Source organism: Lagenorhynchus albirostris, chromosome 1, assembly GCF_949774975.1.
Source record: "Lagenorhynchus albirostris chromosome 1, mLagAlb1.1, whole genome shotgun sequence".
Taxonomy (NCBI): Eukaryota; Metazoa; Chordata; class Mammalia; order Artiodactyla; family Delphinidae; genus Lagenorhynchus; species Lagenorhynchus albirostris.
Window position 1 is genome coordinate 47,818,745 of NC_083095.1, and position 20,108 is coordinate 47,838,852.

Below are 20,108 nucleotides of genomic sequence, written 5' to 3' on the forward strand. Positions count from 1 at the left end.
ACTAAAAGCAAAAAGTATTTTTTTTAATGAGCTGGAAGCTGTTCTATGGATGTGGCCTTACCCTTTCCTTCATTCACAAATTTCCTCACTTTCAACTCCAAACTTGTTCAACTAATTGTTTAAAATATACTTGAGCTGGGGCTTCCCTGGTGGCACAGTGGTTGAGAGTCTGCCTGCCGATGCAGGGGACATGGGTTCGTGCCCCGGTCCGGGAAGATCTCACATGCCACGGAGCGGCTAGGCCTGTGAGCCATGGGCGCTAAGCTTGCGCGTCCGGAGCCTGTGCTCCGCAACGGGAGAGGCCACAACAGTGAGAGGCCCGCGTACCACCCCCCAAAAAATATATATACTTGAGCTGAAACTTGGGCCTTCCCTGTACTGACCATAATTTTTATGTGTGATCACAATGTTTTAGAAAATACTCTTAAGTGCTTCTCAATATCCAATGTTCATTCATCCTTCTTAATCTGTGTGGGACTAAAATTGTGTTACTTTTACCTAGAAGACAACAATCTAAGTAAAGAGGTTCTGAGGCATAAGCAGTATAAATGAGCTTTTCAATCTTTTTGAGGTATAATGGCACACCAGTTTTAATACAACCACCCATCTTCACAAAATAATTTTAATACTTTGTGCCTGAGCTAGCAGCATCTTGCACTGTGACATTCCTATACATACATAAGCATTTGATCCAAGTACAGATGTTAAAAGCAGAGTAACTTAAGCAATTGTCTGTACAAAGGTAAATAGACACTGTAGGTTATTTTTCTTTGTGAATTATTTTTGCTGCATAGTAAATTGCAATTACATGTCAGTATAATGTTACTGATCTACAAAATACACTTTGAACTGTGAGGTATGGCAACTCCCTATGAGAGAGAGCTAGCATGTAAACCTGAATATTTTGAGTGGTTTTTTTTTTTTTTTAGCTGCCATGGATGGATAAGACAAAAAAAAATCCAGCATTCAAAGACCCTAGAAACTTATTTTTCTAATCAATAAAAAAAAAACAAAATCTTTTAGTAATTTTCAGCTATTTCCTATCATTTACCTATTGGAGCACTGATGAATGGACAAAATAAATACTGAAGTGAAGCTAAGTTTGTTATGGAATTATGGATTAAACAGTTATCTGAAAAAAAAAAGTCTGCCAGGTAACTGCTCATTTACTTTACATCAAGTTGAGATTTTGATATATATCTCTATATATGTATCCCAACTTTATAATTCAAGATTGCAGTTAAATACTTCTAATTCATTTAAATTACCATGGTAATAAGACAATTATAAACCTTATATTTTCTTTAAAAGGACATGCTTAACATTTTCTGACATTACTTCTAAACTCAGATGAAGCACAAAATCCTCCCAAAACAAATAGTCTGCTCTGAAAGTTAGATGGTTGAGAGTTGGTAGCAAAGGGTATCATGGTTTAATACTTCCACCACAGAGTAGATACAAATAAACAAAGGTAACTGCTGTTTAAACATCTGGTAAGAAATTAACAGGAACCAATGGACTGAAATTACAAGGTAAGAATACTGCCATTCCAGTTTGAATATTTTCAATATTGAAGTTTCATACTTTCAAAATGGAAAATAAAGCAGTTCTCCTATGTTTTGATGCAATATCATTTTAAATTCTGTGCGCAGGTTAATATTTAATGTTTAAAATTGGGTGCTGGGTCACTCATACATTACTCAAATATTCTAGAAAATAAATTATGATTGGTTAAATGTACTGTAGTTAGCTATCACAAAACATCAGTGGAAACAGAGGAATTATAGAAATGGAACAAAACAGAAGAATAGGAAGAGCTACCAGAAGAACTAGTTGAACACTGGGTGGAAGAATGAAATCAAGATAAAACAAACTTGCAGTATTCTTATAGAAAGAATAAACTTTTTGTCCATATTAATTTGTACTCAAGAAGATGACAGTCCTTTTTTCTAGTGTTTGTGAGAGTCTTTAATATACAGTGCTGGGCAGGCACTTTAGTGCCAACATAAAAATTTCAGTGGTTAGAAAAAGTGGAAAATTACCAACTGTAAATTAATAACCAAACCTGTACTCTTGGCCAGACTACTAGAGAGGATATGTGTATTTAAGAAATTAATTTAGAAAATGTTAACTGCCTCATTTTTAAAACCTAAATGGACTATTACGAAGATTCTTTTAAGCCGTTTTTGTGGAATGAAGCATCACAGATTATTAGTTTGCAAAAGAGATCTTTGCTGACCTAACCAATAATGATCTATATACAGGAAAGTTGTATTATCTGGCACTTCACCAGCTGGAATTTCTGAACACTCAATGCAAATCTTGACTATACTAGACCACCACACCCAATGACCTAATCACAACAGAATACAAGACTACAATGGGATTGACAATAATGCTGTTATTTTAGGGTGGTAAAATAAGGAAGGGAAGGGAAATAAGAAGAGGAATACCACCTGGGGCAGCAGAATTAACGCTTAATTAACAAAGCAGTTTTGATTCACTGCCACTCTCCTGCTCTGCTGGATAAAAAAGCTTTTACTGTATTTATTACACGTTAGGGAGGAAAGCGAAGTAGGTAACTTGCTACCTTACAAGTCCCATCAGTAAAGCACCTCAAGAGAGGACTGAGAAAAGTGAGATACAAAGGAGTTTTGTTTGTGCTACCCTAAATCACCAACTATAAAAAGTTAAAAACACTCCTCTCCTCCCCAACATCATACTTAAAATAGCAAAAATGTTTTTCTTAGAACAATTTTTATATGTATAAATAAAAACATGGAGAACCTAGGATCCCTAAAGTGACTTTGCTAATGCAAATTATGGGGGAAATTTGGATTAATGCAATGCCAAGAACTGATTACAACACTAATGTATAATACACTGAAGTCTCCCACAATCACTTTTCCCCAATAAATGCATCCTCAAAGAAAAGCATTTCTCTGAGCCAGAACAATCTCACAGAATCATTAAGACAACATAAAAATGGAGTAAATGCTCCATATTCCAAATAATTTACTAAGGTTTCTTCAAGCCTTAAGACTTTCAGTTTGAACTAATTTATGGTTTAAAAAAAATTACAGAAAAACGTTCAAAACTTTTCACTGTTCTACATACTAATTTAGAGGACGTGAGGATTTATTTTTTATATTTTCTAATGAGGCAAGGCACTTTTCTTTTTTGGGCTTTGTTTAGGAAAAAAATAGTGCTACACTGGTTTATTATATTCTATTTAGAACCATTTTGGACAAAGAAAAAACAGGCTACACAACTCAAAAGAACAAACACAACATTTGGCTTTTAAGAATGCTAAAGGAAAGTCACTTGAGTTTAAAACTCTCCTTGTTTTTGAGCATCTGGTATTATAAAGTGAAACATTTTCCTTTGTTCATTAAACTTTTTTTTCTATAGGATAAAATTAGGAAGGTAGTAGGAAAAGAAGCAATACTTGGATCATGTTAAAGTAAGGACAGATGGCTAATGTCATGATTTAAAGATTATTAAGATGGGATCAAGAAGTTTAAAAAAACTAAAAGATAATTAAGCTATTGAATTATATTAAAAAGAAATGTGGCAGATTCCTGCATTTGTTAATGTTTCTGTAAGAGGCTCCATCATAAAATTGAACTGTAAAATTATTTTTAAAATGTAATACATAAAACAAAATGAATTTTTAGCAAACTTTAGGAAATTCTTTTGTTATAAATTACCCAGATTTTATAAACAAGTCCCCCCTAACTTGCATTTTGTTTAAAGTAACAACTTTATATCATACAAATAAATTTCAAGTATGAAAAGTGCATTATTGCAATAATACCTCTTTGCAAGTCCAAAATTCTTTGTTTATAATAAAACTGTAAAGAATTAAAAAAAAAAAAAAGGAATAAAACCATCAGTGCCATCTATTGCAGAAGTCCGACATCTTAAAATGTTGCTCAACAAGTTGCAGAGAAACATGTCTGGAAGCAACATATAAGTGAAAAGAAACTACTTGTGTTTTTACCATTTTACATTATTACTGTCTGTAGTATTTTCTCCTTCCCAAATAGAAATTCACATCCTCTATACTGTTGCTCTTCAATCAGCCATTCTGTGCAGTCGCCACTTGCATGTTTCCAAAATCATCTTCTTCTTCATGTGTTCTCTTCAAACTGCCTAAAAGTTATTGTATGAACATAACATAATGGGAACTTAAATAAATAAATTCATTCATTAGAATGTTACAACTAGCAAAAGCTTCATTTTTCATGAAGTGTTACCATATATATGACTATGAAAATTCTGACTGAATTTTTAGTAAACTGTTGTAAATCCTTTTGTTGTAAACAACCCAAAGAACTTTATATCTTCATGACATTTTCCCTCTTAAGAATTAAGGTATTTTATATAATGAACATTAATTTTTAAAATAGTTTGAAAATAGAAATTTTAAAGGGATAACGGTCCACAATTGTTTGGTTACTGAATTTGTTTTCTAGGCTCCATAAACATGTGACTTAGGACACTGTACATTTGTACAATTTTATTTTGTAGATGTAATTATCCTTTTGCTTCCACAGATGCTGCCAAAAATATTTTTTCCACTGAAAATATGATTTTATTACCAACAAGTCTAGAGTTGGGAGAAAGGAAGCATGTAGCAGATAAGAGATTTTCTTTTATCTACTCTTCACATCAGAGTCTGCTAGTACAGAAATTTCCCACACAGAATCAGAGCTATCCCCATATGCCCAACAGTTATAATCAAGAAATTTGAGTCTCAATGGAGGAAAACTTTAGGGAACAACTGAACTGGTAGAGGGTTTGCTGTGTTATCTGCCTAACAATCGCATGACCTTAAACTTATGCCCTAAAGGTTGTGCTAAATCATGGTAATAATGTTAATACAGAGGGTGGATTCCAACAGAAAACTAATGTTTCACTGTAAGATTAAAATTAAGGATAGAAATATAGTATTGATGGAATAGAGAAGAAAATATGCTAGCCATAAGTCTAAATACAGTGGTTGTAACAGTTTCAGATGCAGTGTTGCACCTGCATTCTACGAAGGGAGGTAAGAGACATAGGTAACTAATACAAGGCAGAAAGTGAGGAGGTACAGATAAAGCTCTATGGCAGTTTTGAATAACTAGAGATTAGAGGAACAGTAAGTTAATCATCATGTTTTCTTGAGGTGATGACATCTGAACCAAGTTTTTATGGAGAGAGAGACTGAAGGTGATGCTTTCTAGGTGGAGAACAGAAGACACGCACAGGAAACCATTAGTAGTCCCATTTTCTGGAGTACATATATAGAGGTACAGTGAGAGATACAAATAAAGATCAAAAGGGCCTTTAATTACTACCTATGATGTGTTTTCTCCAGTAGAAATTATGCCAGTGGGGACTTCCCTGGTGGTCCAGTGGTTAAGACTCCGCACTCCCAATGCAGGGGGCCCGGGTTCGATCCCTGGCCAGGGAACTAGATCCCACATGCATGCCGTAACTAACAGCTCGCACGCCACAACTAAGGAGCCTGCGAGCCGCAACTAAGGAGCCCACCTGCTGCAACTACAACCTGGGGCAACCAAATAAATAAACAAATATGAAAAAAAAATACGCCAATGAAGACTTTTATACAGGAAGAATATCACTATTAGAACTATCTTTCATGAAAATAAGTCTGGCCACAATGTACAGAACAGACTAAATAACAAGAGTTGGAATAGGAGGCCAATATGGACCTGAACTTGACCGAAATTAAGGGTACTATAAAAGAGGGAGGGAATTCTAGGTACTGAGAAAACAGACCATCCCATTTTGGAAAATGATTAGATAGAAGTTGCAAAGAGTCAATGACAACTGGGAAGTTGAGCCTGAAGGATGGGTATATAGTATTATCACTAAGGAAGTGCAATATAGTGCTGGACTTGTGGAGCAGCCAGTGTTAAATTTCCAGGTCCAACACTAACCAGGTATGTAAACTGTTTCTCCTAACTTACAAGGTTGTAGGTTCAAATAAGACTGAAAGGAACTCTGGGAGAGAAAAACCATAAACTAAAAAAATTCCACGAATGCTCTAATAAAAAGAAAGGAGACAAAAAAGGGTAGCAAGGTCTCGGAGAGGATGCCAAAGTTAGGATTTTGAGAGCATGCCTGGATCATTAACTTTTAAAATGGGGGAGGGGACACTGCAATAGGGAAAGGAGAAAGGATTCAAATACGGCAAGAGAAAAACTGAGGTAGCTTACATTTAGTCACCCTGCTTTTACTTACTAACCACCTTTCATTTTTAATAAGATCACCTAAGTGTATTTAGGGGCTCATCTCCAGACCCCTCTTATTATTTTAATCTTTGCAACACAGTTATACTGCTTAAAGATTTAAAACTCAACAAAGTAGAAATCTGATCTTCCAACCAACACGTTCTAATTAACTAGTGGTGTACACACAGAAGCTCAATATAATACATATTTAATTATAAATTTAAAATTTGAAATTATCTTATTTTAATTAAATAGTCCATCCAAAAATTTTCTAAACAATTTAAATTGTTCAGTGTAACTTGTTAATGAGCAAAAGATGCTTCTTCTCTTCTATTTTTCACTACCATCATCTTTCTTCCCAAATTTCTCCAAAATGAAAAAATCCTTACCTGTGGTGCCAGAATGAACAGATAACGACCTTTCTATCTGAAGTGGCGACATCATCTGTATTGTTAATTTCGCTAGGTAGATGGCTTCATATTCCTAGAAAAGATTTTAATTAACTTGAATATACATTTAAATTCTTAGATACCCAAAACAAAACAAAATTTTAAAAGTGTTTAATACATACATTATTGGTATTCTTAGTTTATACTGAAAACTCTGGTGCCATATTGCTGTAAGAGAAAGGCTTAAAATTCCTATCTTATAATTTCACGTTTATTGATGAGACTATAAATCAAGTCAAGTAAATAGCTTGCACTAAGGCACTGTACATTGAACTGCCAGTCAGTATGTATTCTCTGCCACCAGGCATAAGCTATATGATCTCTGACTTCATCTGTTAAAACACATACATACCCCCAAACCCCAAACTGGCAATCTCATAGAATGATTATAAGAATAAAAAGAAATAAAATATTTTTAAAAATCAGATTAATATATGGCATTTAATTGATTCAAGTATATATTTGGTTCTAATTCCTTAAAATCAATAGTCCTCTACTTCCAGTTAAAGATGGAGTAATAAAGCCATTCCTATCCCTCTCCCCTTTCTGAAAACAAGAAATAGAGAACTCCTTATTCGAAGAAGCTAGGAAACATCCATAACCCTGAATATGAGAAGAATGAAGAGAAAAGTAAGGAATTAATTATCAAATAAGTCAGGATACTGGCTACCTTTACGATGGCAGAAAGAGAATTATGATTAGAAAGAGGCCTCAAGAGGGCTTTTGGGATTCTGGCAAACGTTCAACTTCTTTACCTGGATGGCAGTTACATGGATGTTTATTCGCACTTTATGCATTTTTATATATGTGTATTATATTTCACAATAACATTAAAAAAAATGGAACCAGACTAAGCTATGCACAAAAGATGCCTGACTGCGGATATCAGACAGAGTGGGTACAGCTGAAAAACTAACAAGCCCTTGCCTAGTATGATACAGCCAGGAAGTGTGCGTGGGCTGTGGAAGGAGGAAGGGCATATTAAGGAAAATGTGAACACCCACACCTGGCATTTCTGCAAGACGCAAGCAACGTGGAGGAGAAACTGGGTTGCATGTTGCCAAGCATCTGCTGATCTTGGTCAGCTGAAAGTAAAGGCTAAACTATTGATTCTCAAGCCTGGCTATACCTGAGAATCACCTGAGGAGCCTTAAAACCTGTAGGTATATAGTCAACTCCTCTCCTCTCCCCCCAGAGATTCTCATTTAACTGGTATGGGTAACATTCCCCAGGTGATTCTAATGTGCATGCACTGTTTATCAATCTAAACAAGAAGAACCTGTGACAAAAGGGGCTTTTTTTTTTTTTCCCACTCACTAAGTAGAGTCATACCACTAGAGAAAAGTGTTGGTGAGAAAGTCTTCCAAGACAACTGGGAAAATTTAAGCTGCCTACCTTTCCCCACCACTCCCCTGGTCCCTTTCCCACAACCTTATTGTTGGGCAAATAGCTTATCTAAGAAGAATGTCTCCAGTTCAAAGATGACCAATATCAAAAAAGGAACCAATGTATGTCTTATGTAAAGATGTTTGCAAGGGAAAGAAAAGGAACATTATAACCAAAAGTCTATATATAAAGAACACTGCATGAAAACTACACCATGGAGCAGGTCAAAATTACAATTCTCCATGAAATCAATGAGAATACGGCATTTCTGAAACGAGTTCAAAGAAGAGATAAAAGGATTCATGGAAGAAATAGGACAATAAAGGAGATGACTATGCCATTTCCTACCATTTCAGAAAACAAACAGAACACCCCTCTTAATCCTAGTTTCCCCTCCAACTACTGTTTCATTTGTTTTCCCCTTCTAAGCGTAATTCCTGGAATTATCTATTCTTGCTGTTCACATTCCTCTCTTCCCATTTTCCTTTCAACTCTGAGCAATTATGCTTATCTTCCCCCTTCCACAAAAATTGTCAAGGGCACTAATGATATCATGTTCCTAACCTAATGTCAATTCTCAGCCCTTATCTTATTTATTTAACCTGTTATCAACCTTTGAAACAGAGGGTCATTCCCCACTCTTCTAACACCTTCTTCACTTGACTTCCCAAACACCAGACCATCCTGATTTTCTTCCTAACTCACTGGCCACTCTTTTCAGCCTCCTCTGCTGATTCCCCATCTCCACAATCTCTACATGCTGGGAATACATTAAGGTTCTGTTTTTGAAATCCTTCTCTATCCACACTCACTTCTCTAGTGATCTCATCCAGTTTCAAAGCTTTCAATAGCATCTATATATTGATAACCCCTAGAAATACAGTTCTTTCTCATGAAATCCAGGCTTATATGTATACCTGCCCACTATCTAATAGCTCTCTCAACCTTAACGTGACCAAAACCGACTCTTGATTTTACTCCCTTCAAATTTTATGCAGTTTCTCCCATACAAGCAAGTAGCAGTTCCTCTTCCAGTGTTCAGGCTACAAGGCTTAAATTCATCCCAATCTCTCTTCACATCCAATCCATCAGCAAATTCCGTCAGCTCTACTGTCAAATAAATCCAGCATCTGATCTCTTCTCACCTCTCCCCCTGCAACCACTTTGATTCAAACCAACACTCTCTTGACTCCATCACTGCAACAGCCTCTTAACTCAAGCACCTGCTTCTGCCCAAACCCCAACAAACCCCTACAGTATATACACAGTATACTATATTCAGCACAGCAGCAGGCAATCTGAAGTTGTTCCTTCACTTAAAATAAAAGCCAAAGGCCTTACTTATAATGGCCTACAAACGCCTGTCATGTGGCCCCTTACCTCCCAGCTTTAATCTCCTACCATTATTTGCTTACTCTGTTGCAGCCACATTGACCTTCTTGCACTTCTCGAAAATACTACGCTTACTCCCATTTCAAGGCACTTGCTTGTATATTCCTGCTACCTAGAATGCCTTCCCCCCAATATCAGCACAGCTTGTTCTCCTAATTTCTCCAGGTCTCTGCTCAAATATCATTTTTGCAATAAGGCCTTTTCTGATCACCGTTTAAAAATGCAATTCATGTCTCATCTCCTTATATGGCCTTATTTCTCCCTCCCTTATTTTTCTCTGTGACCCATTGCTATCTGACCTTCTACATTTTACCTTCTTTACTGTTTAATTCTCTCATTAGAATAGGTTTCATGAGGTCAGAGATTTCTATTTTTTTCTCTGCTTTACTGCCATTGCCTAGAACAATGCCAAAGAAACATCTGATGAAACAATGACATATGGGAAACGGAGGAAAAGCTTGAGAAAAATCAAGCCAAGAGAAAAGAACAAAGTTGAAAATAATTACAGAGAAAATGGAAGATATGGAAGAAAAAGGGAACCAACATAAAATATGTCTCTGGGAGAAAAAACCAGGCAAATGAAACAGAACAACAAAAACAGAAGCCAAATAAATAGTAGAAGAAAACTTTCTGAAATAAGGGAAGGTGTGACTCTGTAAGGGCTAAGGGCATACTAAGACTGAGAAGTTAATATAGAACAATCAACAAGATATACCTTGACAAATCATCCTATGTTCATCCAGACAACACCTCCTCCTCCCAATCAAGTCTTTTAAGGGGGAAAAATTTTAAATTAGGCTCCCCTCAGCCTTCTCTGGAGCAATATTCAATATCAGGTCTGTGTACAAACCCACAAGGGAAAAAGTATTAAAAAAAAAATTTTTATCTAGCCAATTGTCATTCAAACATAAGAGCAACAGAAAAATATTTTCCAAAATGCCAGGACTTAGGGAATATAGTTTCTAAGAACTCTTCTTGAAAATAATGCTCAAAGACAAACTCCATTAGTTGAATACAGAAGCTAGAATCCTATTTAAATGTAGAACTAAGGATGAACAACTAGAAAATGTGGTTATAGGATAGAATATAAATATTATAATCTGTAACAATGTAGAAAAAGTATAATCTTTTTTTTAAAAAAAGGAGGTGACAGGACATATTAACAGGAGGTAGTTTAAGTAGATGATCTTATATTGCTAAGTAACAAGAGGTATAATATTTAAATATTTTTAAAGGTATAAGAGGTAACTCCTAGAAGAACTAAGACTAATAACAAAACAGGTAGTGGAGGGGAAGGAGGAAAGAAGTAGAGGTATATAAATTTTTATCTTTTATAGTGGAAATCAACTGATAGTTATTTAAAAGTGATAACTCAAGAAACATATGTATATACTATAAAGTTACGACTGTGCCCATTAGAACTAAAAACAATAAACTTAAAAATTATCAAAAGAATACAAACATACAAAAAATTCATAAACTATAGTGAAAAGTTTTAAAAAGATGCATTTAAAAGAGAAAGCGTGACATGAAATAAAATGACAGACAAAAGTATATATCATTTTTAGTGCAAGAAAGTGGGATAAATTCACCTGTTAAAGAAAAATACTGATAACAAATCAAATAGCAAAATCCAGCCATAGACCATATATAGGAAATGCATCTAAAACAAAGTGATTTAGAAAGGTGAAAAGAAAAGTAATGCAGAAACTCACAAGGCAAATGCAAACAATATTACACAAGGTTAATTTCAAAGTAAAATAATTGAATGGAGGAATAATGAATATATAACTACAATGAAGATCTAACTTGAATTTTATCTACCAAATAACACAGTACCAAAATTGGCAAAGACACTAGAAGAACTAAAGAAAAAATAAACAGAAATATAATACAGTAAAGGAGTTTCAATTCACCTCTCAGCCCAAGACAGACGAATCAAACAAATACTATCAGCCCTCTATGCACGGATGCAGAACCCACAGATACAGAGGACTGACTGTACTATGCCATTTTATATAAGATTTGGAATTCATGGGGCGGTGGGGGTGGGGGGTGGGTGTCCTGAAACCAATCTCCCACGGATACTGAGGGACGACTGTATATTGAGCTTTATGCCCTGAAAACAGAGAATACATCTTCTTTTCAAGTGCCCAGGAGACAGTCGTAATAACAACTGTATATTAGGCCATGAAGAAAACATTAAAAAATTCAAGAAGTAAATAGTATTAGAAATGAACAAAAATAGAAAATAAACCTTGTCACCTATATAGTTTTTTTTTAAAAAAAACCTCTCAAACTAATGTTAAGTAAAAAATAAAATCAAAAGTGAAATCACAGAATATCAAGCTATAACAGTAATAAAAATATTGCATAGCAGAATCTATGTACGATATGTAGAATATGGCTAAAGCAATGCTAAGAGGATAATTCATAGTCTTGAATTCTTGAAAGAATGAAAAACTAAGCTTTCAACTCAGGAAATTCACTAAAGAATAACAGCAGCAGCAGCACGAACAACAAAAACCTAAGGAAAGCAGAAAGCAAGGAGAAATTCAAATACAAAGAAGTTATATAAACTAACCAGATCAAGGAAAAAAGAAAGCACAGATACACAAAACTGAAAAAAGAATGGAAAAATATTTTCCTCAATTTTATCTCAAATCCTATGAAATGAATGATTATATAGGAGATTATGAAACCATCCAAAGTGACCTGAGGAGTATATGAAAATCAGACTTAACCTACCAAATGAAGAAAAGCTGTCCAAGAATTGGTCCACCCTCAAAATACACAAATGAATGAAATAATGAATAACTGAATTAAATTTAAAAATCAAGGTCCAATGATTTCACAGGTACCATATATCAGAACACCAACAAGCCCATAACTCCAATCTAATTTACATTGTTCTAGAGCACATAAAGAGAAAGCAAGTTTCCATTTTAAAAATGAGAATCACATGATAAACACCCAAACCAGAAGAGTGTAGTATAGAAGAAAATTACAAACCAATATCACTTATTCAACTAATTCCAAAATCTTAAAAAAAATACTGACAAATAGAATCTAGCAACACATTCATGGAACATAGCGTACCATAACCAAGTGAGATCCATTTGTGAACCAAAATGATGATTCAAAATTAAGAAATCTAGCATAATGTGATCCAATAATTCAACTCACCATATTAATGGCTTAAAGGAGTAAAACTACAGTCATTCCATTAAAAAAATTTTTTTAAGCTAAAACTCAACATCTATTCCTGGTAAAAACTCTTTACATAGGCACAGATGAATACATACACACACACACACAGACACACACACACACACACACACACACAGTGCAATACTAGAAGCACTGACACTGAAATCAAGAATAAAGTACAAGTACTATACCACTATTACTTATCATGGTTCTGATACAATGACCATCCAATGAGAAAAAAAAAATTAGAAAAGTTGCAAAATTATTATGATTTGGAGATGAAAATCTAAGACAATTAGAAAAATTTTCAGAATTGTTTAGAGTTTAATGCCAACTGAAAACAATAAAAATCAATAGCTCTCCTATATATAAGTAACTAATTAGAAAACATACTGAAGGAAAAAAACATTTTATTTATAATGGGAATAAAAGAAAATAGGAATAAATTTCGTAAGAAATGCATATACTCTATATAAAGAAAACTTTAAAATACTAAAAGACATAGAAATTGACTTGAATAAATGGAACATACTCTTAGAGAGGAACATACTGAGAAAAATTTAAAGGTGTCAATTCCTTCTGAACTGTGAATGTAGAGATAATGTTATTAAAAACAACTACAGGACTCTTTCCAGTAAAGTTCACACCAAAAAATAAGTGTTAAGAACATACCAGGAAAATTCCAGAAAAAACATTAATGAGGGGATCTTGATTAAATTACTTGATATAAGTAATATAAATTACTTACATAATATTATAGTATTTAAAATTGTTTGATACAAGTGCGGCAATAAACAGATCAATGGAACAAAATACAAGGTCAGAAACAGACTCAAGTATAGATCAGAATTTGGTATATAATAAAAATGGCATTTCAAATCAGTTAGATAAAGACAGATTTTCTTAATATACAGAGTCCTTACAAGCCAATGAGAAAAAGACCAACAACCTGATAGAAAAATAGGCAAATCATAAGGAGTTGCCACTTTTACCACCATGATAACAATGATCAAGAAGTTTCATAAAACACTTTCACTATTGGTATTGATTAGGTATGGGTAAACAGGTACCCCTTGTTTCCTGAAGCCTTTTTAGAGGCAATTTGGCAACATCAAATTTCAAATGCCCTCTGACCCAGCAATTCTACTCTGATCAGTTATCATACAGGTGCATTCACACATGTAAACAAAGATCTACCTACCAGGATATTCTTTCCAATGTTGTTTAAAATCATGAAAGGCTGGAAACAATCTAAAGGTCCGTGTATAAGCAATTGATCATATAAAACTGCAATACACACATACATCTATGTACATATACACATAAAAATATTATGCAGGTAGAGCTATATGTGATCTTCAAGATATACTATTAAGGAGACTTACTTTTCAAGTATTCTTCTTAGGCATTATTGAATTTTTATTTTTTTAACCGTATTTTTTTCTCTTTTAAATGAAGTAAAAACTAAAAGTGAATTAAAAATAAAAAGGAAGCAAAATTTAAAGTTTGGTAACTGAGACAACCCATTTTGTAGTGCTCTTGATGTCTCAATGTAAGATTTATTCCTGCATAACTGGATAGAATCAGCCAGAGCACATTCTTCAACCTATGATTTTCCTTCTTGGAAAAAAATCAAATAAATTAATCAGATAAATTCACAAGTTTACTTTACTGTCTTTTTAGTGCATCTTCTAGGCATCATCAAAATGTGAAAGAATATGGAAAAGATAAAGCATATAAAACAGAAAAAGCAGCTATACATAATACATTTAGAATCAAAACTCTTATGCTCTGTACGTGTGATTAAAATAAAGAAGTAATTGAAGACATTTCTAACACCAATTATTTTACTTTAGGTTGAAAAATGTGCCTTTAACTCTTTTTTTCTTGTTAACGGTAGCTTTTAAGAAAATATTGATAATTTTAAATACAGATGTAAACTTGAACAAAGAATCAAATTAATCAGGTTATGGCAATTTTTAAGTATTTACAAAGTAAATACTACAACTAAATTACATGAACATAAGATTTTAATTATCCTACTTTCTGACTGCCTTAAAGAGGAAGAAGAGAGAAGTTACCTGAAGCTGATGGACAAATCCAGCATTAGGATTAATACAAAATCTTCTTTCTTGAACGTAAGCAAATGCATCTCTGAAAACAAAAAAAGAAAACTAAAGTGATAATATTATTTCATGAATTAATCTCAATTTTTCCAGAATTTATCTAAAATATGAACTTACCTAACAATTTACCTAAAATAGAAAATCATAATCATACAGCTTGTACTACAGAGAAGTAGTGAATTGTAGTGGAAAAACCGAAAGCATGGTCAGACTAAGTATCACAATTCGTTTGCTTCCCAGCTGTGTGTCCTAGAAGGGGACACTTCTCAGCTTCTCTAAGCTTTATTTTTCTCAACTGTAAATTAGGTATTATAATAATACCTATCTTGGAGCACTACTGTAAAGATAGAAGATAACAAGTATAACACATCGTGTACAGCATCTGTCACACAGTTCATGCTCAGATATTATTACTGGTTAATAAATGAGAAGTATAGGGACTTCCATGTGTTGTTGAGATAAAAGTGCCTAGAATAGTATCTGGCACATGGCAGGAACCCAATAAATGGAAGTTATTTTCATTATTAATATTATTACTGATACATCACCAAATAATAAAGAGAATATATAAAACAAAATCTACCAGGCATTAATCATTTTCAGTTAAATAAAAGCACTTGTATTCAAATAATATTTAAGAATTAACACTTTTAAGCAAACTTTTCCATAATAATTTTTAGATAAAAAATACCAAATAAACTAAAGCATTTGGGACTTCCCTGGTGGCACAGTGGTTAAGAATCTGCCTGTAGGGCTTCCCTGGTGGCACAGTGGTTGAGAGTCCGCCTGCCGATGCAGGGGACACGGGTTTGTGCCCCGGTTTGGGAAGATCCCACATGCCGCTCCGCGGCTGGGCCCGTGAGCCATGGCTGCTGAGTCTGCGCGTCTGGAGCCTGTGCTCCGCAACGGGAGAGGCCACAACAGTGAGAGGCCCGCGTACCGCAAAAAAAAAAAAAAAAAAGAATCTGTCTGCCAATGCAGGGGACACGGGTTCCATCCCTGGTCCGGGAAGATCCCACATGCTGTGGAACAACTAAGTTCATGCACCACAACTACTGAGCCTGCACTCTAGAGCCCGCAAGCCACAACTACTGAAGCCCACGCACCTAGAGTCCGTGCTCCGCAACAAGAGAAGCCACAGCAATGAGAAGCCCACACACTGCAATGAAGAGTAGCCCCCGCTCGCCCCAACTAGAGAAAGCCCACATGCAGCAAAGAAGACCCAACGCAGCCAAAAATAAATAAATAACTAAATAAATTAAAGATAACTTGGCAAAAAAAAAAACACTAAAGCATCTGAATGTCTACTGTATGTGAGACATGTGGATCCAATGCTGAACATAGCTCAAATGGAGAGGGTTAATGGGGAACACAGCATTAGAATGGAGAGACTGATAGGGGCATGTCATGTGAAGTTTCATTGGCCATGTTAAGAATTATTAAGGATCAGAAACCTTTGAAAGCTTTTTAGGGTAAGGTAACATATGATCAGATTTATCTTTTGAGAAAATCATTCTCACTGTGGTATGGAGAACAGAACAGACTAGAGAAGGAAAGAAAACATGAGACCACTAAGAAGGTGACTACTGGAAGAGTCCAAAGACAACATGACTAGAGCTTGGATTAGGGAAATTAAATAATGATAAAGAGAAAGAGCCAGATTCAAGGAATATTTTAGGACAAAAAACAGACAGGATTTGGTAAAGGATCAGTTTCCGACATGGGGAGTGAAGAGAAGGAGGTATCAATGATTACAACAGATTTCTAACTTGTACAAGACACACTAAGAAAGAAAATACTGTACGTTGGCCAGTTTTCTTGGTTTGTTTTAGGGTGAAAAGTTCATCAGCCTGTCTCTCTCTCTCTCTCTCTCTCGTCTATGCAATATGCTTGGAACAGATGATTTTGGATAAGACAAACAATGAGTTGTGAACAGACACTAAAACAATTCTTAGGTAATTTTTCATCCAACTACTGCTAAAGGAAAACATAATAAATTAATCTTAAAGAAGCAATTACAAATTTGTCTAAGAGTTTTTAAACTCAGATTAACCAATTCCCTAGTAGTAAGCAAGCAGTTTTCCATGGGTTATTCCAACTATAATTATCTTTGGTTAAAATAACAAAAGTTAGCACTAGCTCCATAAAATAACAAACATTAGCCTAAGTGGATCTATACAAGGTAGACAAGCTACAAGGATTAAGAGACTTAACCATGGGATAAAAGGGCCTGCCTAATCAAACATGACAAGATGACAAAATCAGGAGATTATTAACTTAAATCTCCTAAACCGTCTCCATTAAGCTTTATTTTAATGAGAATCTAAATTGTGGCTAAGTTTCAGAGTACTTTCTTACCTGTACTTCATTCCAAATGTTTCCATAATGTATGCAATAACAAAGGCAGCACTGAAGAGGGGGAAAAAATTTTTAGAAAAAAACAGAAAACACAACTCATTAATTAAATGCAAGAGAAAGAAAGATTATCTCTAACTTCATACCTCCTGGAGATCCCTGCATTCCCATGGACAAGAACTTTTCCTGAAAAACAAGAAATAGTTATTCTGATAGAAAGATACCTGATTCAGCAGCTAAAATATATTGAAACTATGTATCATACTACAATAAATCTTTTCTTAAACATTTTATGTATTTTATACATACAACTTGGATACTTATTAATTTTCAAATCCTTGAATTTATTTATATTAACTGTGTGGAGATTACAGTAGACTTTTAGGTTAAAGAGATTTAAAGCTGACCCAGAACATGAAAAATAGTTCTATAGCGATATTTAAGAAAGCCTATCCAAATGAAACAAGAAGTTAGGAAAATACAAATTTGGGAAGTCTATTATACATAAATGCAGAATATGAAAGTTGTAATTAAGACAAATACTAACTAAAAAATTAACTATCATAAATAATCTCCTAAAAATAAATGTAAGCTAAGTAAAGGAATATTATTTACCTCCACTTTGTAAGCTCCCATCAATAAATTCTTTAGTCTGAAGGCAAAAGACACTGTGTTATAATAAAACATGTGGAGTAACATAAGCATAAAATACATACATACAGTGAAACAAAATATACTGAAAGTAATTTCCTGATTATTTATATGAATAAAAATTACTTTATGTCAAAAATCTCCAAAATGCTACAAATACAACTATTACAAGTTTAAATATTAGTTTGAATTTAAGAAATCTGAAGTGTGATTTCTCAAATATTTGGAGATCATAAAAAGGTTTTAAAAATAATAAATATTTTAAAAAATATAATCCCACAATTTTCAGACATAACAAAGTAAAAGTAGTATAGGAGAAAATCATGTTTCATTAAGTTTTAGAACCACAATTAAGCAGGTCAAATCATAAATAAATTTTAAATGATATTAAAATATTGATACCTACCATGGGGAAAAAACGTATTATATTTTCAACTGGATTATCTGCAATATCCAAGACTAAATATCTGAAAATAGAATATTTTGTGATAAGCACATTTTCAGATAAAACTCTCTTCATATATAAAAAATACGAAAATTTCTTGGCAACCATGAAAATAATGCAAAACAACTTTCAAAATATCATATTCCCAAGAACCGAGCCATAGATTTTATACTGCTTGAAGGCATAGATAGCATTTAAAGCCTTAAATAACACGTTAACATTTCTCTGATATCTTATTATTTAAAAAAATCTATCTGCTTAAATAGAAAAATCACAAGTAGGAAGAAACCTTCCTCTAGATCAGAGTGGACCTGGAAAATAAAGACAAGAATTGCCTGTTTTCCTTATTGTTATTCTTCTATTTCTACTAACTTCCCTAGGACTAAAAGACTTTTCTCTGGATGGCCCTGCCACCTTTCCTCACAACCCTAGAGAGGACAATTCAGAGGAAGCCCAAAGTCTGAGAGAGAAGAAACTAACCAAAACAGAAGGCAGCAGTCTGACAGAGCCGTGAGTCAAACATTCATTGTTTGAACTAACCTTCAGTAGAGCAACAAGCAACAAAAGACCACCTGTCCTGGAATTTTACACCTTCAAAAACATTTAAAATAAGTCATTTTAATATACTAGCCTTAATTTGTGAAAAACTTCTATTTCTGGAAATTCCCTGGCGGTTCAGTGGTCAGGACTTGGTGCTTTCACTGCTGGGACCCTGGGTTCGAACCCTGGTTAGGAAACTAAGATCCCGCAAGCCGCGTGGTACGGCCAAAAATAAAAAATAAAAACTTCCATTTCTAACCTATCCAACACCACCTGTTTATTAACACAACTTAGTTAAGTAATTAAGTTCTAAAATTTAAAGTCAATATTGCTTTAATGATCATTTTGGTGGCAGCAACTTCAATAAATTCAGGGCTTATCACACAGAAGCTGTATCCAGGACATTTTGGCACTAAAAACAAAAATTCTATACAAATTAGAAAGCTATGTAGTATGGCATTTTAAAATATAACATTTTCATTTTCTTTAATATACACAAGTCTATATGTGTGTATACATAATACACTTATACAGTAGAAAAAGTTTAGAAGGAAATATACCAAAATGTTAAAGTTATGTTCCTCTGGGTTGTGTATTTATGGATGACTTTTAAAATATTTTTCTTGGTGTCATTCTGTATTTTCCAACATATCTACAAAGAACAAGTATTTCTTTTGCAATTAGAAAAAGTTAGATCTATTTTATTTTAGATTACAGATATTCCCTTTTTAAAACTAGTTTTTTGTTTTTTGTTTTTTTTGCGGTACGCGGGTCTCTCACTGTTGTGGCCTCTCCCGTTGTGGAGCGCAGGCTCAGCAGCCATGGCTCACGGACCCAGCCGCTCCGCGGCATGTGGGATCCTCCCGGACCGGGGGCACGAACCCATGTCCCCTGCATCGGCAGGCGGACTCTCAACCACTGTGCCACCAGGGAAGTCCCTAAAACTAGTTTTTATTAACTGAAAAATGTGTACACACAATAAAAAATTCTAACGGTATAAAGACATCTGCAATGAAACCTAATGTCTCTCTACCATCCCAGACCCTAAATTTCCCTTCTCAGAAGTAACTACTATCAAGTTTCTAGTCTGTCAGTCCAGAAATTTTCTATGCATATACAAGAATATATGCCTAATGTACTGCATATATTTTTAAACACATGGCTCTGCACCTTGCTGTTTTCATTTAATAAATCTTGAAGATTAGTCCATATCAGCACACATAGAAATACTTCATTCTTTTTCATGGTTACAGTATTCTACTGTGTATTCACACAGTATATTTTATAGTCTCTTATACTGATGGACATT

General features: G+C 34.3%; 1 protein-coding gene across 3 annotated transcripts in view; it reads right to left on the minus strand.

The window, feature by feature from the left end:
• The window catches only part of STYX (serine/threonine/tyrosine interacting protein), a 40,647-nt gene that overhangs the window by 8,252 nt on the left and 12,287 nt on the right, over positions 1-20,108 (minus strand). Inside the window, exons 5-11 of one of the 3 annotated variants that reach the window (XR_009539265.1) lie at positions 18,221-18,281; positions 17,779-17,815; positions 17,310-17,349; positions 17,167-17,217; positions 14,764-14,836; positions 6,635-6,728; positions 4,004-4,155 (exon numbers count right to left, since the gene is read on the minus strand). Coding sequence is in view for 1 of the 3 variants with exons in the window: in XM_060142544.1 (XP_059998527.1) it covers positions 4,082-4,155; positions 6,635-6,728; positions 14,764-14,836; positions 17,167-17,217; positions 17,310-17,349; positions 17,779-17,815; positions 18,221-18,281 (430 nt within the window). In the remaining 2 variants the exon portion in view is untranslated. Of the gene's footprint in view, positions 1-608; positions 4,156-6,634; positions 6,729-14,763; positions 14,837-17,166; positions 17,218-17,309; positions 17,350-17,778; positions 17,816-18,220; positions 18,282-20,108 lie in introns of those variants that run through there. The other 2 variants (XM_060142544.1, XR_009539266.1) reach the window with 2 other exon arrangements.